The following is an 18,664-nucleotide window of genomic DNA, read 5'->3' on the forward strand; positions in this document are numbered from 1 at the left end:
TGGGATGTTAATAAAACATTACTAACTGTAAAAATAAAAGTCAATAGGATTGTGTCAATGCTTGTAGAAGCTAGCAAAAAAGGCCATTTTTGTTTACTGGATCATTGCAAAGTACATACTCATCCAATGTTCTTTGTTTTGTTGCAGTGATGTTAAAAATTTAGTCAGATAAGAGTAAGATAAGAGATGGTCTGCTATTGTCATGTTGATCTTGAGACACAGGCTGCGATTACCACAGATTCCCATCACCTTGCAGTGGTCATCATTTGGTGAACTGTACAAGGTTGAGCCTCAGGCCAAACAAGATTTGGGTCATGGGTGAAAGGATAAGACATGGAGACAAAACAAGTTAATATTAGCCTGGAGTTTGCTTACATACTGTATGTAAAACATGATTTGACAAAAGTTTTAGTATGATTCTGGTCAAGCTACTTGTTTTGTCAGTAAATTAGGTGAATGCTTGATAAAAGATTTATTTATAAATTTTCCTGACGTCTCTCTTACCCGTGATTGTCTCACTGAATTCACATAAACCACTGTTATCAACCCAATAGCCGACCGGCAGCTATCCAACTTTTTAGAGCTTCACTCACGATTCACCTACAACAGATAGTCAAAAATAGTAAGTAAGACAAAAATAGTAAGTAATTCTGCTATTACAAGTAATTGTGCCACAAGAAGACACACACAATTTCCAAAATGTTTAAACAGTAAATAACTATTATTATTTTAATGTCAGCATTTTAAAGAAACATGCAAACATCACCTTTAAAAACAGGATGTGTCTCTCATATCAAGCGGTCATATGCACTGCCTTCACTCACAGCAAGATTACATCACATACAAAAACTCTGAAATATCAATAAAAAAACTAAACACATGTTGTACCACATTCTTTTGATATTAAGTTTAATAAACTTAATGTTTAATATACATGTATATGCTTTTTAACACATAACAAATCCTAAGTCTTAAAGCAGAGTTCCCTAAATATATCATTTAAAACAGTATGAAGCTTACCTGTTGTAAAGGGAATGAAGTTTATAGTATAGCTTACCTGTTATAAAAGAAATAAAGTTCAATGGACCCCTTCACAGTTCACGTCACAGGCGGTTCCCACTGCGCATGTTGGGTTCAGAAAAGTCATTACAGATTGAGGTGCGTATTGTTCGGTGTCGTCAGGGGTGCCTGCCTGTGTGGTGGGCTTTGAGAATCGCGCCAGGTCTGCCGTTGGGTTTTTCGGGATTCCTGCAGGATCTCAGAGACAAAAAATGCAGCGTCTGTAGCTGCAAGCAATTTTTTTATTTTTTAGCCCTGTTAGATTAAACTAGAAAGCCTAAATGGTATGATCAGTTTGACCCCGTGCTGCGCGCGCGCCTGATGGTCATTCAATGTTTGCAAACCTTGAAGGGGTCTATTAGAACACACAAAACTTCAATTTTCAAAATGTTTTTAATAGTAAATGATGATTATTTTACTTTCTCACATGTTTGTGGTGTTAGTCTGCAGATGGTTCAGCAGGACTGATGATTCAGGTGAAACTAATTAGGAGGCAGCTTGAAATTAACAGACTAAATTTAAAATAAAAAAGGCAGGATTTAAAAAACCTTTTGCTAAGACAAAGAACCATTTCAGCAAAAAAGGGTTCTTCATTAAGCTATGGTTCAGAACCTTTACCATCGTTTCAGAACCTTTGAAGAACCATTTTTCTTAAGAGGTGGACTTTATTTCTGATTTTGCTTGACATTGGATATTTGCTCCACTGTTCAAGCCTTTTGTTTTCTGATTTTATGTCATAAACATGTATTTGGTCAAATATTGTTTAGTGTACCTGTATAGAACAACTTTTAAAACATTCTGCTAACAATGCCAAAGTAGGCTAATTTGTTCGGTTACCAGAGAATGTGCTGTTGTAAAGTTTAAATACACTTTAGGTTGCTTTTATACATTTTAATGGCATTGTTGTTTTTAATTACTTGAAGCTACCAGAGCATAAATACTACACTGTTGGAAAAAAATGGTCTCTAGCTGTCACTGGGGCAGTACTGGTTTACAATGTGTGGCTTGTGACTGCTCTTCCGAGGGGCGCAAATTCAAAGTATGTGTTTGTGGCGTCATGTGAACCATGTGCATCACATGTTTTGTCAAAATAAGTGCTTGCTGCACACGCGTCAAAACCATTTATGATAAAAGAGACGCTCACGTTCACAAAATACATGCAGGACACTCCCTTAACAGTAAACTCTGATTATGCATGAGATTATGCGAGTATCTGGCAAACGCGAGCGTCTCTTTTATCATAAACCCTTTAGATGCGTCTGCAGCAGGAACTTATTTTGACAAGACACATTATGCACACACGATATTTAGATGCGCAGAAGACATATTTTGAAATGCTAACCACACACATGACGGGCTACATACATGTTGTGACGAACTTCGCATTTTTTTCAAATTACGATTTTCTTTAAATGATTCTTATGCAGGCGCTCCTGTATAGCTGAGCTAAATGCATTAGCTCATAGGTTCAAACTTAGGGAACACACATACTGATAAAAAATGTATACCTTGTAATGCACTATAAGTTGCTTTGGATAAAAGCATCTGGCAAATGCATAATGTAATGTAATGCTTAAAATGTGTTCAATCTATACATTTTTTCTATCAGGATGTGTGCACCTCGAAAGTTTGCGTTGCTGACACAATGCTTAACCAGCTGAGCTAGAAAAATGTACACAAATATTTTGATCCAAGACTAGAAACCAAAGGTCAAATACAAAAACACAACACATGAACACATTAAGGGTGTGCAGGCACTAGAGTCAATACAATACAATACCCTATAGTTTCCAAACACTCATCATCCAGAAGGGTTTGCGTCCCCGGCGTAATCTATACATCCTTTAATCCAGCATCGGCCCATGAGCCAGACCACCCATCAGATCACGTCACCATGATGCTATTATTAGACTAACAACATTACTAGATCTATTCCTGCGCTCTGTGTTTCAGAAGAGTGAAGTTTATTTTGGGTTTGTGATTGGGTTTCTGGCTGTGTGAATCTAATATGTAATCGGAGATGGTGAAGTATTACTTTTGAAGGGGAGCGTGTATAATGGTCAATACGTGAAGATTCTGTTTCAGTAACATGAGGGGTCATTTGATCCGTCAACCCTTATTTATTCAACTTGCGTGTTTTCAGCTGTCAATTGTTTTGTGCAAACGGTCTGCTGCAGTGCCTTTCAGGTCTAAAGCACCAGCCAGCAGAGGGCAATGTTGTTTTGAATCATGACACATCAAACTAAAATGTTGGTTGTGTTTAAAAGTTGAAAAATATTGTCTTGGGTAGGCTGACAAATAGACAAGGCAAAAAAATATGTTTTTTACTACTACTACTACACTCAGGATTGGGTCAAAAGAGGACGAGCCCAGACGTTTACCCAAAAAATTTATATTTGACCCAACAATGGTTTAAAAGCAATCCAGCATTTTGAGTGGAAACAACCCAGCATAGGTTAAATTACAAGGGGTTGCACTCATCCTATTTTGACCAACGCTGGGTTGAAAATAACCCAACATTTTTTTAAAGGGGTCTTGTTACCAAATAATACCTTTTCTAATGCCTAAGCTGAATCGTTGGTTCAAGGACTCTGGAAAGTTTTCTATACTGTAAAGTGAGAGTAATGAGAGCCGTTTGTTAAAAAGACCCTCATAAATCAACCATTAAGTGAATGTTCAGGACCATTTGGACTGTACTTGGACTCTAATGGTAAATATAAAAACGTCTTTGACCTCCACCAAAGCTTTTAAACATGACTGAAAATGCCAGACGCTTGTCGACTGGGCATGCTTGCCAACGCTACTTCAGCTGAGTGCTTTGATTGCTATGACACTTCTGTTTTTATATATAAATCTTTGTACGATGCTCCGGTCTTCTCCAAGTTGAAGATTTTTCAACTCTCGGCACATAGACAAAAAAACTCTCTGAGGGGCTGAGCGTGGACACATTTTTTTGTAGTTCACCGTTTCATTGGATTTTAAAATATCTGCCGGCTGCAGGGAAAAAATGCTCCCGTGGAAATGGGACCTTAAGTGCATTGGTGTGTTAGTTAATACTTTGAATTGTTATAAACGTTACAGTTATTGTTGTAAAGTTGCCTACATTTGTTTTCTCATGTTTAAGGGTTTAAAAGTTCAGGTTGGCTTTCTGTATGTATTTTCTCTATGACAAATCTAAAAAGATCTCACTTGGAGTAGAAAGTAATGAGGATTTATGTGGATCACTAGCTGGGTTTCATGAAGCCCCTAGGGGGACATGGAGCAAAAATTAAATAAAGTTTAGTTTCGTGTGCACACGTGAAACTATCGCGTGCGCATGTGAAGCTATCGCATTTAGTTTTGCGGTGGATTCGCGTGCGCACGTGAAACTAAACTCAAAAAAAATCTGCAAATGAAGGTTTCACATGAGCACATGAAGCTTGACTTAAGATTTTTTTTTTGCTCTAATGTCACTTTAGGGGCTCGGTAGGGTTTCCATCGAAACATGAAGCGAAACTTTTCAAAATTTGCAAAAACAAATGTATGCGAATTAGGTGTGTTTCCATTAAAGGCGGAGTCCACGATGTTTGAAAGCCAATGTTGATATTTGAAATCACCTAAACAAACACGCCCCTATCCCAATAGAATCTGGACCTTCTGTTGATAGACCCGCCCCACATATACGCAACCCGGCAAGGATGTCGGTTAGTAGGCATGCTCCTTACTGCTGATTGGCTATAAGTGTGTTTTGGTAGTCGGCCCGTCTCCTTTTCCAAAGCGTTTTTCAAACATCGTGGACTCCGCCTTTAAGTTGTTCAAGCGAATGGGGATGGTATTGGTAACCTAGTAAACAACAGTAAATAATAACATATATCTTGATGCGATGACGCGCAGGCATTTTTGTTTATTATGAGCTCATATGAGTGTGTGATGCGATATTCTTTTATGCTGCAGAATGATCTCCACTTCAGCGCGGAGAGTGACAAGTTACCTGATATCTGCTTCAGTCCAGTTTGCCCACATTTAATCTGCATGTGAATGTTAATCTGCATGTAATCCCTCATTTTAAAGACCTGAACCATAACTTCACATTTGCCATGTCACGTCCTTACTACGGCACGCCCCTTGCGCCATTGTTTCTGCATCTCATTTATCATTCCCTGATAACTGCTTCAGTCCAGTTTTCCAACATTTCTCATCATGAATGTTGATCTGCATGTAAATTCCTTGTTTTAAAGAACTGACCATAACATAGCATTTTTGAGGGCCTAAACATGCTTGAAAACTCATGCAACTTTGCACACACATCAGAAGTGATGAAAATGTACATGTGGTATAGGTGTAAGAAGTGGGTGTGTAGAAATGACTAGTGTGACAAAGTGTGATGTTTTGCAATGAAACATGAAGCTGTTGTAATTCAGGCATACAATGTCCAACCTGCCCCAGACCTAACATGTTTGATAAGGGTCCTGGCCTGAAAACATCAACATGGAAATATTCAGTTAACGTGATCGCGACATCTAGAGGCAGCAGGAAATACTATGTTTTACGCTGTGACTTGCTGCTCTTAAAGATTTAACCATATCAACATCATATTTGGTAAGTCTAATCTTAAGGCCTTTTGTGATGTTAAATGGTGACGACCTTGACGTTTCGTTACGGTGTGTGTCCGTGGCAGCCTGGCAAAATGAATCACATTTTTGAGGGCCTAAACAAGCTTAAAAGTCATAAACCTTGCACACATGTCAAATGTGGGGTAAATTTAAATGTGGTATAGGATTTTTGTTGTATGGGCATGTAGAAATGGCTCTATGGACCCCTTCGGGGTTTGTGGACATTGGGTGACTGTCGGGTGCGCGCGCGGCGTGGGGTCAGGCTGTTCATGACATCCGGGCTTTGTAATTTAATCTAACAGGGCTGAAAAATGATGACTGACTTACCTCAAATGAAGTGAGCACTACAAACACAAGCCTCTTTGATATTTGCGTTGTTCCAGTCTGTAAGTTAATTGCTTGCAGCCGCAGATGTTGTGTTATTTTGTTTTTGAGATTCTGCATGAATCGCGAAGGCTTGGCGGAGGACCTGGTGCGGTTTTCACGGCCCGCGACGTAATTAGGAATTTTTGATGATACCGAATAATATGCGACTCAATCTGCTGTAATGACTTTTCTGGCCCCGGCATGCGCGGTGGAAGCTGCCTGTGGCGTGGATCGTGAAGGGGTCTATAGCGGCACCTACAAAAGTTCAAGAGAGCAGCCTACTCGCTAAGAAAAACGTACAGATACGAAATTTGGTAGCATCATCTAACATCCCAAGACCTACAAAAAGTCTCTTGAAGCCGAGCTCTAAACCCCACAGGATGTCGACCATTTTGAAATTTCATTGTGATTTCTGTGCAGATTTTGGCATTTCCTGGCTTCATACTTTAACTAGAGATTTTATCAGATCATCATCGTATTCGGTCAGTCTCATCTAAAGGCCTTTGTGATGGTAAATTGCAGAGATCTTGAATTTGCGTTAAAGAACATGTCTTTGGCAGCCTGGCAAAGTTTGATGTTTCACTATGACATAGAAAGCTGTTGTAACTCAGGCATACAATGTCCGGCCTGTCCCAGACTTCATACTTTTGACAGGGAACCTGTCCTGAACACTTCAATATCACAACAATTAGTTATAGTCATAGCGCCACCTGCTGTCAACAGGAGGTGTGGCACATAAAAACACTATTGAATATCTACATATAATTACCTACTAAAATTCATATCCCCACTGTTCACTTTTTTTCTAACGCCATCGGGTGGTGGGCCCTTCCATCGTTGCTTACAGCTTTAATTCGCATTTGTTTGCTTTTTCACAGAAGTAAAAAAACCTCAATAAAATCTTTTTTTCTTTATTAGGATAAGTTTTTTTGTACTACAAGCCTGTGTTCACTTGTTTAATGGTGTGAAACATATTTCAAGTCACACCTGTTTTGAGTTTTTGATAATCAGGTTTTTATCATCAGAAGTTAAAGTCGAAGACTAACATTGGGTATGCATCTGAATCTAACTGGGACGAACTTGTCCCCCGAGTGCGTTTCATATGATCATATTAGAGTCGAGGTGGAAGTTTCCTCAATTCCCTCTGAAAATTACGAGCGGAAGATTAAATAGATGTGAGAGGAATAGAAGCACAGGAATTATGAGACTACAGAAAGAAGCAAGCAGTTATCAGGATATATCTGGACGCTCCATTGATTCTGGACACAAGACAAATGCTAGATTGGGTCATAAAGTGTTCAGGTGCAAATCTGGCTAGAATTTTTCTCTCTTTGGAGTTCGGTTGTTTGATGCAAGAGGGCATCAGCCAACTATGCAGGATGCTTTATTTTTTACAAGATATTGTAGTGTGGAATTAATGAAGCTTCTGCATTCTGCTGTTGTGGAGGAAACTGACCTGGAGGATCAAGTGCAGGGTCTTGCATGTGAATTATTGTTGAGATAAAGTGTACGAGGATGAGTGTGAGATGGGAAACAGAAGGTTTACAGACGGTGGGCATCGTCTGCCTGGTCATCATGTTTCTCAAACTTATGCATCTGCTCGGACTCATAGATATAACAGAGACAGGTGAGAGAGAGAGAGAGAAAAGGGAATAAACAAAAGTTAGGAAATATGTTTTTCTGGAAACGACTGTATTTATTCATATTTCAATATTTTGTCTGTAAGCGATAGGCTATAAAAAAATTCCTTGTTGCAATAAAAATTTTAGGTTTAATTTACTCGAAATTACAATTAATTTCAGCTTTCTTGACTAGTGAGGAGTTGCTATAAATTATAAAAATAAAGTTGAAAAAACTTAACTAATAACTTCTCACTAGTCATTCAAAAGATGAATTGTAAATTCAAGTTGATTAAACTTAAACATTTAAGTGAAACAATACATGTTTACAGTGTAGTAATAATATGAGTTTTTAGGTAATGTCTTTTTCAATAATAGATCTTTCATTCCTTAAGGTTTCACTGACTATTTGGCATCATTTCTCTCACCATCATTGTTTCACTAACCATCATTCATTTTGATTATTTGTGATTCAGCACACCTAAACTATTGACTATTTTTCTCTTTTCCTCTTCTCACTTTCTCCGACCCTCTCTTTCCTCCATGTACCTCTCTGTTTCATTTTCTGTTTGTTTGTGTTAAGACGGTGAGTATAAGCACCTGTCTGGTTTAGTTTTCTATCTAGTTTAATCTTTTTTGTTTTGATAGATTGCTTTCTTTATCATGTGGTTGATGACTGAGAACTATAAGATTAAAGGTTTTCCAAATGTAAAAAAAACCGGGCTCCTCAGTTGTATGACCAGGAATTGCCGGCCAGGTGTTGTGCTTCAGATTTTGATGTTATTTCAAATTATTACTTTAAAAATTCACAAAGTTAGTTGTAATTAATATTTTTGCAGCCATAAGATCTAAGCAGATTCAGTTCCTTTTTGAAAACAAAAAACACCAAACATTTTGGCTTTAGTAGGCTACACTTGACATGGAAATCCTACTGTATATACATTTTATCATCAGTCAATCACATGAATAAAGAAAATGTTGACCTGTCTATCAAACCAAACCACCTCTTTCTCTCTCTTTATCCACTTCCTGCCTGTTTTCCACTTTTATGCTAACTCTCTTGCTTTCACTTCCTCTTTCTGTTCTCTCTCTCTCTCCTTGCACTGTCTCTCTTTATAATGCTCTCTCACCCCGTCCCGTCCTGCATCCCATAATCTCCCTCCCCTTCTCTTTCTTCTCCTTTTCTCTTCTTCGCTCCTCTCTCTCTTCTCTTTTTTGCTCTTTCTCTCCCATAGACAGCAGTGACAGTGACCTGGAGCTGTCCACGGTACGACACCAGCCTGAGGGTCTGGAACAGCTGCAGGCTCAGACCAAATTCACCAAGAAGGAGCTGCAGTCTCTGTACAGGGGCTTCAAAAATGTAAGCGTCTGCTAAAGACCTTTGAAAGCCGACAAAGCAGGCTCTAAAACCAGCGTGAGATGGTTTTGGGATAGACTAGTTTCAGGCAAACTTATACAGTAGATTGTTCAAGTTTTATGTTTAAAAATAGTAAATGATGCAAGAAGCGTGTGTATTATAAGTGTGGGTTAGGGTTAGCCCCCATCATAAAACATTTTTTTAACGTTCTACTCTTAGGGCTCTATCATACTCCTGGTGCAATGCACGACACAAGTGTCTTTTTCTAGTTTCAACCCGGCGCAATTATCCTTTACACGTTTAGCACCACGTTGTTAAAATGATAATTGCGTTTGCGCCCAATTTTGTGTCAATTAGCGTTCTGGTTTGAAAATGAGGGGTGTTCGGGCACATTGTTGGCGCGTTACTATTTTGAGGCAACTAAAATAGACTACGCCATTGACCAACTAAAACCCAGTCTAAAGTCAATGGCGCAATAATGTTTTTTTTATTTAATGAGCGCATAAGTAATATGCGCCTAAACGGGACGACAATGCGGGTTTGCTTATCACATACATGAATGCGCAGCAGCACAAAAATGCTTTTAAATATAAAAAATTAAAGGATTAAAATGTAAAAGATTATAATTGAGTCTCTTGGACATAAATGAGGACTAATTATGAGACATTAGAAGGCGTTATATTGCATATATTTTTAAATGTTTTTTATTTAATGCTACCCACAAATTTATTGTATAGGATGACTTTGTTTCTGTGGATATGATGAGATGAGAAACATTTTTAAGTAATGCTTTTCAAATTACTCACGGCGCTGTCTGAGTGCTGAAGGCTATCAGCACATTTGTAAATTCTTTATCTCTTGTTTGTTACAAATAAAGTATTTTTAGAGTACAAATCTTTTTTGCATATTTGTAAATTATTTTTTAGATTACACAGATCATGTAGGCTATTCATTTACAGCAATGGATTAAAAGCCTGCTAATTTTACTTCCATGACTGAAAGAAAATGACTTTTAAAGGTTTTAATACCAAAAAATAACAGTTTCAATACAAATGAAAACAATGCAGTTTTCTAATATCAATCTTAAACTGCTGGTCTTCTTCCTCCACTTAGTTTTTTCGTTTACAAATTCTGCTTTCTAAATAGCGCTTAGGCACGACGCAACTTGCTTTTAAAGGGGATGAGAGCTGAGACTCTTATAGGTTTATTGCACGTTACGTCCAAAACACTCCCATCACTCATTACGAGAATAACCCTTTTAGGCCGTGCGCTTGCCGCATAAACTTTTTTTCCTGTCGTTAAATTAGCAAAAGTGGAATCGGACACGCCCGTGTGCCGTGCGCTTTAGACAATGCGCTTAGATTGTTAAAATAGAGCCCTTAAAACACTTAGGCCTGGTTTCACAGATAAGGCTTAGCTAAAGCCAGGACTAGGCCTTAGTTTAATTAAGTATGTTTAAGCATCTTTTATAAACATGTCTTAGAAAATATGCTACTGGTGTGTATCCATTCAGGTTGTAGCTAGGGTGGCCATTCGTGCCAGTTCCGCCGGACACGTCTCGAACATGTTTTCGGGTTCGTTCTCCGGAAGTCGCGTTTGTCGACTGCATACGTCATCAAGGTTTAATATTTCGGGCTTAATTTTAAAAAAGCAACCGTTACATTTCAAGGTACGAATGAAACTACAATGATTGTATGTCTTAAAAGAAATAAATCTTAATTTTCTAATGTATTTTAACTGAAATGTGAGAACCTCGATGACGTATGCAGTCGAGCAAGGCGACTTCCGGAGAACGAACCCAAAAACATGTTCGGGACGTGTCCGGCGGAACTGGCACGAATGGCCACCCTAGCTGTAGCGGTATTTGAGAGAAATGGCAGCTTGTCGCAAGTGGGCGTGGTTTCAGCACCATAAGCGGACACGCCCCCAGAGTTTGAGAGCAGAGAATCCCGACAATTTTTTCAAGATATTGATAACTTATTTTTCTTGCCGTTTTTTGAATCATTCAAATTTGGATTGGTGGTTAATAACACATTTTCCTGTGGTGTGACAATCCGAAAACACTTTTAATACTTTACACAGACTTTCATGATGAACGTTGTCATCATGTGCATTTCTTATAGCAGATGTGTACTACAGTATCTAGGGCAGGGTTTCTTCTTTAAAGCAAATTAGCACAACACACTTTTTTAAACTCTTATCATCTGTGGCACAGTGAGAATTAGTCCATTATCTGTTTAATTAGATGTTTAATTAGATATCCCTCTACTATTTCCATTTCAGGAGTGCCCAAGCGGTTTAGTCGATGAGGAAACTTTCAAGACCATCTACTCTCAGTTCTTTCCTCAAGGGGGTACAGCAGATTCACTTATTCACATACATTTTCTGTTTAATCACTTAGTGATGTCCATAACCCCATCAGGGGAACTAATTTCGATTCTACTTCTCTTTTATCATTCCTTCAGATGCAACCACATACGCCCATTTCCTGTTTAACGCATTTGACCTTGACAGAAATGGCTCTATTCGTTTCGAGGTGAGAATTCCTTACATCTCAATAGTTTTTCATATCACCCTTCAATTGTTTCATTTCATCACTGTCTGCTCTCTGACCGTCCTGCAGGACTTTGTGATTGGTTTATCTGTGCTGCTGAGAGGGACCGTCACCGAGAAGCTCAACTGGGCTTTCAACCTTTACGACATCAACAAGGATGGATACATCACTAAGGAGGTGCCCGCTTAACCTTCATGCTTTGATGGTGTAAATATTTTACTTGTTCTTTTCATCGAATGGATGGCTGTGTGTGTTTTAGGAGATGCTGTTAATCATGAAGTCCATCTACGACATGATGGGCAGGTATACCTACCCCTGTGTGAGAGATGATGCTCCATCTGAACATGTGGAAAAGTTTTTCCAGGTACACCATTAGAATAAATGGTCAAAATATGTACCCCAACTGTGACTGAGGCGTACTTTTTAAAAAGGTTGTAAAGTACTATTAGGTATAGATCTGTATATATTTGAAAGTGATACAAATACGCTCTCTTTGGTACTTATATGTACCTCTAAGGTACTAACAGGAACTTCTTATGTATAGCCCCAATGAAAGCTGACAGATAGCATGCACAGTGTATATGTGACCCTGGACCACAAAACTAGTCAATCACACCCAAAGCGTTTTGAATGCTTAGAAACGCTTTTTATATTGCTGGGCAAAGCGTGAGCGCTCTTTTACTGTTAAATGTAATATTAGCAAAAACTTTAAAAAGAGGATGCTCTGACCTGAGGAGAAAGAGAGGCCCTGTCCCAAATGGCATACTGCGGACATGTGGACTTCCTTAGAGTCCAAACTTTGATGACATCATGTAGTGCAGACCTTAGGGAACCTTGACGCAAGTCCACGAGGGCGCACCGAAGTCGTATTTTGGTACATACTCAAGTGTAACGTCAGAAATAGGAAGAGAAGTTGCCCATCAGTGTGAACTCCTCCCATCCGTCATCTTTCGCAAGGACTTTTGGATTGGTAAAGTGTGTGGAGCCTGCAGCAGTGCGGGCTTCGCTGAAGACCGCATAAAGGGTGCAAAGATGGCGCTGATGAGCATAAAAATGACAGATGGGACACCCTACAGACTCATAGACTAGGCGAGCATGCACAGAAAGGCAAAGAGACCGAAAGTCCACATGAAGTGCACCATGTGGGACAGGGCCAGTGAGTGAGTGCAGTCATTTGATCGGACAATGGAAAAACAAGAATGACAACGGACATTTTTCCGCTCCGAGCACTCCTTAAAAAACCCGTGGTGTGGCAGGTGGCAAAAAATGCAAGGCGTTCAGTGCGCATAAATGGTCACTGGCCATATAAAATCATTCAAAAAAGGTGCTTGCAACTGCCATAAACGTGTTTGGTGTGATCGGCCCATAAGTAGCATGGGTATATTTGCAGCAAAAGCCAAAAATGTATTGTATGGGTCAAAATTATTGATTTATCTTTTAAGCCAAAAATCATTCGTATATAGGGGTGGTTTGGTTTCCCGGACAGGCATTAGCTTAAGCCAGGACTAGGCCTTAGTTTAATTAGGAAATATAACAAGTTGTAACAAACATGACTTTCTAAAAACATTACTTGTGTGCATTTTGAGGCAAAACTGATGTATTTTAAGATATGTCAGTGCAAGTTGTTTTCAGTTTGGACAGCTCTTACATTTACTTTACTAATCTAAAACTAATCTAATCCCTGTCCAGAAAACCGCCCCATTATTTTCTATGAAGATTTTTTGTAAATTTTCTTCCGTAAATATATATCAAAACTTTATTTTTGTGAGTGGATGCGGTTGCTAAAGACTTAAAATGAGATTTTCTCAATATTTAGATTTTTTGCACCCTCAGATTCCAGATTTTCAAATAGTTTTATCTCGGCCAAATATTTTCCTATACTAACAAACCATACATCAAAGTTTATTTATTCAGCTTTCAGATGATGGATAAATGTATTAAATGTATTGTACCTTTATGACTGGTTTTGTGGTCCAGGGTCACATACTGTATGTGAATACAGAAAACATACAAAAAAGTACAAAATTTAAAGGTCATCTGCACTTCCTCTCGTTGTGTTATAGAAAATGGACAGAAATCGAGATGGTGTGGTCACTATTGAGGAGTTTATCGAGACCTGTCAGAAAGTAAGCTTCTATTTGCTATACTTTTAAAAAAAAATTTGTGAAACACCAAAGGGGCCAAAAAACGTTCTTTTATGGCATTGTTTAAAGAGCACCTATTTTCCGATTCACGTTTTTAAATTTCCTTTGGTGTGTAAGTGTGTATAAGTACATGTTAACAATATGCAAAAGGTACAAACCCCAAAGTAAATGATGATGCGAGTTATCGTCTCCAACGTAAATGTCTTTTCTTGGACTACAACAAACACACTGATTGTAGGCAACAGTTTACTTCCTGGGCCTGTTGATGTAGTAAAGACCGACATTATCATAATTTCTCACGGTTTGACTCACAGCCTGTAAGTTAACTCCATTAGCATTGCATTGTGACCGATTTTTTTAACAATGGTAAGGAGAGTCACATTTTCGACTGACATCAGAGGTATTCAGGCCAATCACAATTTACAGATTAGCTGGCCAATCAGGGACACAGAGCTTTTCTGTGAAATCTGGAGCTACAAAAATGTACGGTATAGGGGTGGGCGGAATTACCAAAAATCTATTTCACGGAATGAGTCATTTTATTTCACGGAACGGAATATTTCACGGTATACATGTTTTTCAGTTTATTATTTTTTTTGATGATAAAAACGTACAGAAATACACCACTCACTATAGCTTTTAACTAAATGCTCACCACAGTTTTAAAATATGAGCAATTTAAAGTTAATAATGTTAAAGTGAAAATGCCCAGAAGATAACAACAGATAAGTCTTCATTAGACAGAATCTTGTTTTTAATTGAGTTATTAATTTTTTTGTTTTAAAGCAGAGGGTCTGTTCTTTCATTTAATATATTGTATGTTTCTATATTTTAAGAAGAGCATTTTCTGGGAGGCATCAAACTTTTGTGAAAATCATGAAAAATGCTGGCTGAGAAAGAGTTAACCATAAACCACGTAAACACACTGTATTATACCAAATACACAAAATAACCTTGTTTTTAAGCAACAAAATAGGTGCTCTTTAAGAGTGCACTGCAAAAATGACTTTTGTAGTATTTTTGTCTGTTTTTTTTGTACAAAAATAAAAATAATCTTAAATCAAGATGCATTTACTTGACGACTTAAAACAAGCAAAAATAAATCTGCCAAATGTGGTATGAAAATACTTATTAGGCTACATGTTTCTAGAATTAAGTGTTTAAGAGAAAATATTATTTTTCTTACCCCATTGGTGGATTTTTGTTTTTGTTTTATGCACAAATTCCCTTAAATATGACTTATTTTCTTAGGTTATTTTGCTCATCAAGAAAATGCATCTTGATTTAAATTTTTTAGATATTAAAGACAAAAATACTGTAGTGTGTCCATTGTACTATTTCAACAACTTCATTGTATAACACCTTAATTTTTGAGAGTGTACGCTGTCAAGTTAATATCATTCTAGTTAAAACGCTCATACTGCTTTCTTACCTCTACATTCCAGGATGACAACATCATGAACTCCATGCAGCTCTTTGAAAACGTGATATAGATTGTGAGTGAATCTAACACTAAAACACCCTCGATGTCCCAGATCACTCTCTATATACCAAACTAGCACAGCAGTCACTCTGTCTTGTTCTGTAGCACTACTCCAATGCCTGCTGCACTTCTAATCAATCTAATAGATCACATAGCCAAGTGCAGTACAGGCTCACCGTTTCGTCTTCTCAGCGGGACTACTTAAAAAATAATTAAAGACTGAATGGCTGGGATCTCTTCTGCTGTCAGATACTGGCAACCTTTGGTGGAACTTTTGGATCAGAATGAGAAATTGAAGTTGCAAAGCCAAGTTTTGTATTACTGATGGTTCCAATGGAGTCTTCAACTTACGTATGAAAACCATCCCTGGACTGCTTTCCTCTGCCTTATGAATAAAGGAAATCAATATCAACCTTCCAGCTAACACAGATACCATTAAAGGAAAGTATGGAAAATGTGGATTTTTGGGGACCTGACGTAACCTTCGTAATTTGAAGCACACCACAAGCAGCGAAAAACATATTCACCGGATGAACAAAATAAATGTGATTATAAAGAAAAACTGAAGTGAAGCATGCTTGTCCAAATATGTGAGATATTAGTGATTTTCTTGCATGGAGACTGACAAAGTTGTACATTTTCTTCCTTGTAAGCCAGTAGGTCCCACAAAAGGCCGTAAGCAAAGCTAAAGAAGCTGTATGTGTGAAGTAACCTAGTGTACCTGTGATTATGAGTTCTGCTCAAACTTGTATTGCACATATCAGTGGGACCAGGATGATTTGTTTGGTCACATTTTATTCTTGCACAGCAATGAGGTATATCAAAAGGAATATATTTAATATATAGAAGCATTTTAGTCTGCTTTAAATCTGAGTATGCATTTTATTTTTGGGAATGTATTTATTTGTCAGACAGTGTCATGCAGGGTTTGGACGTAAACTGAAATGCTCGAGTTACTTATTATGTGGTTTACATATGTTTTGATGCTCATTTAAATTGGATTTTGCTTTGGCTTTGTTTATTTTTATTGTATGGTTATGTTCTTATATATTGTTTAGTCAAGGCTGAATTTTATTATTCTTTCATGAGGTAAAGGATGCACAATGGCCAACTTGCTCTTCCATTTGACTATTGTAATATCAGGAATAAAGCGGTTGTTGTACATTTTTCCTCGTATGCAGATTTTACGCCTTTTTTATCCTTTTCACTTATGTTGTTAAATAGGGATGTGGGCAAATACTTATAGATGAAGAAATAAAATTGTATAGGTAGGTGAGTATAAATATGCTTTCAGTTCAGTTGCAGTTCACTAAATTGTAAATGCTCTTATTTATTTATTTAGTGTTTATTTGATCGGAGCAGATACAGTTTATTGTATTTCCAATAATTAAAAGATGCACTGCTCTTGATCCAAACCAAAAGGTGTCTATTAATGTTATTTGTGATGCGTGTGCGTGTGGGTGTGGGTGTGGTATGTGACATGAATATGACATGAATAGTGTATAATGACATGTTTACTGTACTATAAACATGGTTTATAGCTGGCATATATACACTCACCTAAAGGATTATTAGGAACACCATACTAATACTGTGTTTGACCCCCTTTCACCTTCAAAACTGCTTTAATTTTACGTTGCATTGATGCAACAAGTTGCTGAAAGCATTCTTTAGAAATGTTGGCCCATATTGATAGGATAGCATCTTGCAGTTGATGGAGATTTGTGAGATGCACATCCAGGGCACGGAGCTCCCGTTCCGCCACATCCCAAAGATGCTCTTTTGGGTTAAAATCTGGTAACTGTGGGGGCCATTTTAGTACAGTGAACTCATTGTCATGTTCAAGAAACTAATTTGAAATGATTTGAGCTTTGTGACATGGTGCATTATCCTGCTGGAAGTAGCCATCAGATGGGTACATGGTGGTCATAAAGGAATGGACATGGTCAGAAACAATGCTCAGGCAGGCTGTGGCATTTAAACAATGCCCAATTGGAACTAAGGGGCATAAAGTGTGCCAAGAAAACATCCCCCACACCATTACACCTTTGTATAAATGAGAAATTGAACAGGTGTTCCTAGTAATCCTTTGGGTGAGTGCATATACATATAATCAGAAGACTGGTTTATGTTAAAAGCCTTATTCAGATTCAGCACTGAACATCTATCTATGCAAGTCAAAAACAAAGGTTATTCTGGGTGATATTAGATGCAGACATGTGGGAAATTAAACACATTTTTGAGTTGAGGCATTTTAGGAACTACAAATTAAGCGAAACATCATGGTCATTTGTTAGAGTCTTGTGACCTGTTTTGTAACTCATCACACAATTCAATGTGTGTCAGTTTGAGGACATTAATGTGTATATAATCGTGGTCAACGTGTTTATGCAAGTCTGACCATATTCTGATGATTCATCCCAACATGATGTTGTTTTGTTCGCTTTGGGTGTCTGAGTGTGCTGCATTTGTAATATCTTTGTCTTTATCTAATTGTTGACACCCTCTACTCCCACCTCCTTTGCTTTTGGTTGCTCATCTGCTCTCATTTCTTTACTTTTTATTTTGATTTAGTTGCGTTGAATAAATTAAAAGAATAAGGTATTGATACGTTTCAGGAAGGCTCATAAACCCACTAACCTACATCCATTAATAAGCACAACCGAATTAAGGCCAATGAGGTCTTAAACAAAAAACAGTAAGTAGACAGCATAGATACGAACCTCTTTTGTTTAGTTTTTTCTCCTGTATGTAGAAAATCTGCTCAGCCAAAGGTTTGATCTCTAACCTGCTGTTATTTCGAGAAGTAACATCACTTGTACATTTATTCTGAGCAGAAACTCTGTACATTTATTGATCTAGGCTATATTTAGTTAAGTTGCCATATTGCAGATATTAAATTAGGGATGATACACACGCAATCTCACATCATGTATATCCAACAAATGGGCATTGTGTTGGTGCAAGCCATTACATGAATGTTTACTTTAAATCAATATTAAACATGATATCAAATACCAAACGCTCTGACATCAAAAATAAAACATTTCATAACTTATACACATATTTCCAACATTACCACTTCATCCACATAGCATTTAATAAATGTGTGTCACATTAACAGACAGTAAAGATGCGTAAGAGAGCTACTGCATATGGCTTATTGTATAGGAATAAAAATCAATTAAATAGGGTTTTATGTTTCAAGTGTTTATACACACTACTTGTTTACTTAAAAATCTATCTAAATGAATAAGCCATAGCCTTCTATTGTTTTCATACCACCTTATTAATATTGTATAATATTTTTTGTACTCTAAAATTAGAAGATCAACTTTTTATATATATTAAACCGGTGTGACCATACAGAATAAAGCATCTCTAAAAACAAGTACAACAAAGATGACTTATGAAAACATTGTTACCAAACATATTCATTTATAAACCATCAGGGGGCAGTACAAATTTATATGACTGAGTAAACGTTGCA

The 18,664-nt window shown here is 37.5% G+C and overlaps 1 protein-coding gene across 5 annotated transcripts in view; it reads left to right on the plus strand.

Moving 5' to 3' along the window:
- kcnip3a (Kv channel interacting protein 3a, calsenilin) overlaps positions 1 to 16,350 on the plus strand; it is a 73,280-nt gene extending 56,930 nt beyond the window's left edge. For 3 of the 5 annotated variants that reach the window (XM_055168963.2, XM_055168964.2, XM_055168965.2), the window contains 7 exons: positions 8,872 to 8,996; positions 11,277 to 11,346; positions 11,459 to 11,529; positions 11,617 to 11,724; positions 11,807 to 11,911; positions 13,611 to 13,673; positions 15,137 to 16,350. In XM_055168963.2, the coding sequence (XP_055024938.1) occupies positions 8,872 to 8,996; positions 11,277 to 11,346; positions 11,459 to 11,529; positions 11,617 to 11,724; positions 11,807 to 11,911; positions 13,611 to 13,673; positions 15,137 to 15,184 (590 nt within the window). In that variant the 3' untranslated portion in view covers positions 15,185 to 16,350. Of the gene's footprint in view, positions 1 to 6,222; positions 7,645 to 8,219; positions 8,997 to 11,276; positions 11,347 to 11,458; positions 11,530 to 11,616; positions 11,725 to 11,806; positions 11,912 to 13,610; positions 13,674 to 15,136 lie in introns of those variants that run through there. The other 2 variants (XM_055168966.2, XM_073867682.1) reach the window with 2 other exon arrangements.
- The last annotated feature ends 2,314 nt before the right edge of the window (positions 16,351 to 18,664 follow it).

Source organism: Misgurnus anguillicaudatus, chromosome 5 (genome assembly GCF_027580225.2).
Source record: "Misgurnus anguillicaudatus chromosome 5, ASM2758022v2, whole genome shotgun sequence".
Taxonomy (NCBI): Eukaryota; Metazoa; Chordata; class Actinopteri; order Cypriniformes; family Cobitidae; genus Misgurnus; species Misgurnus anguillicaudatus.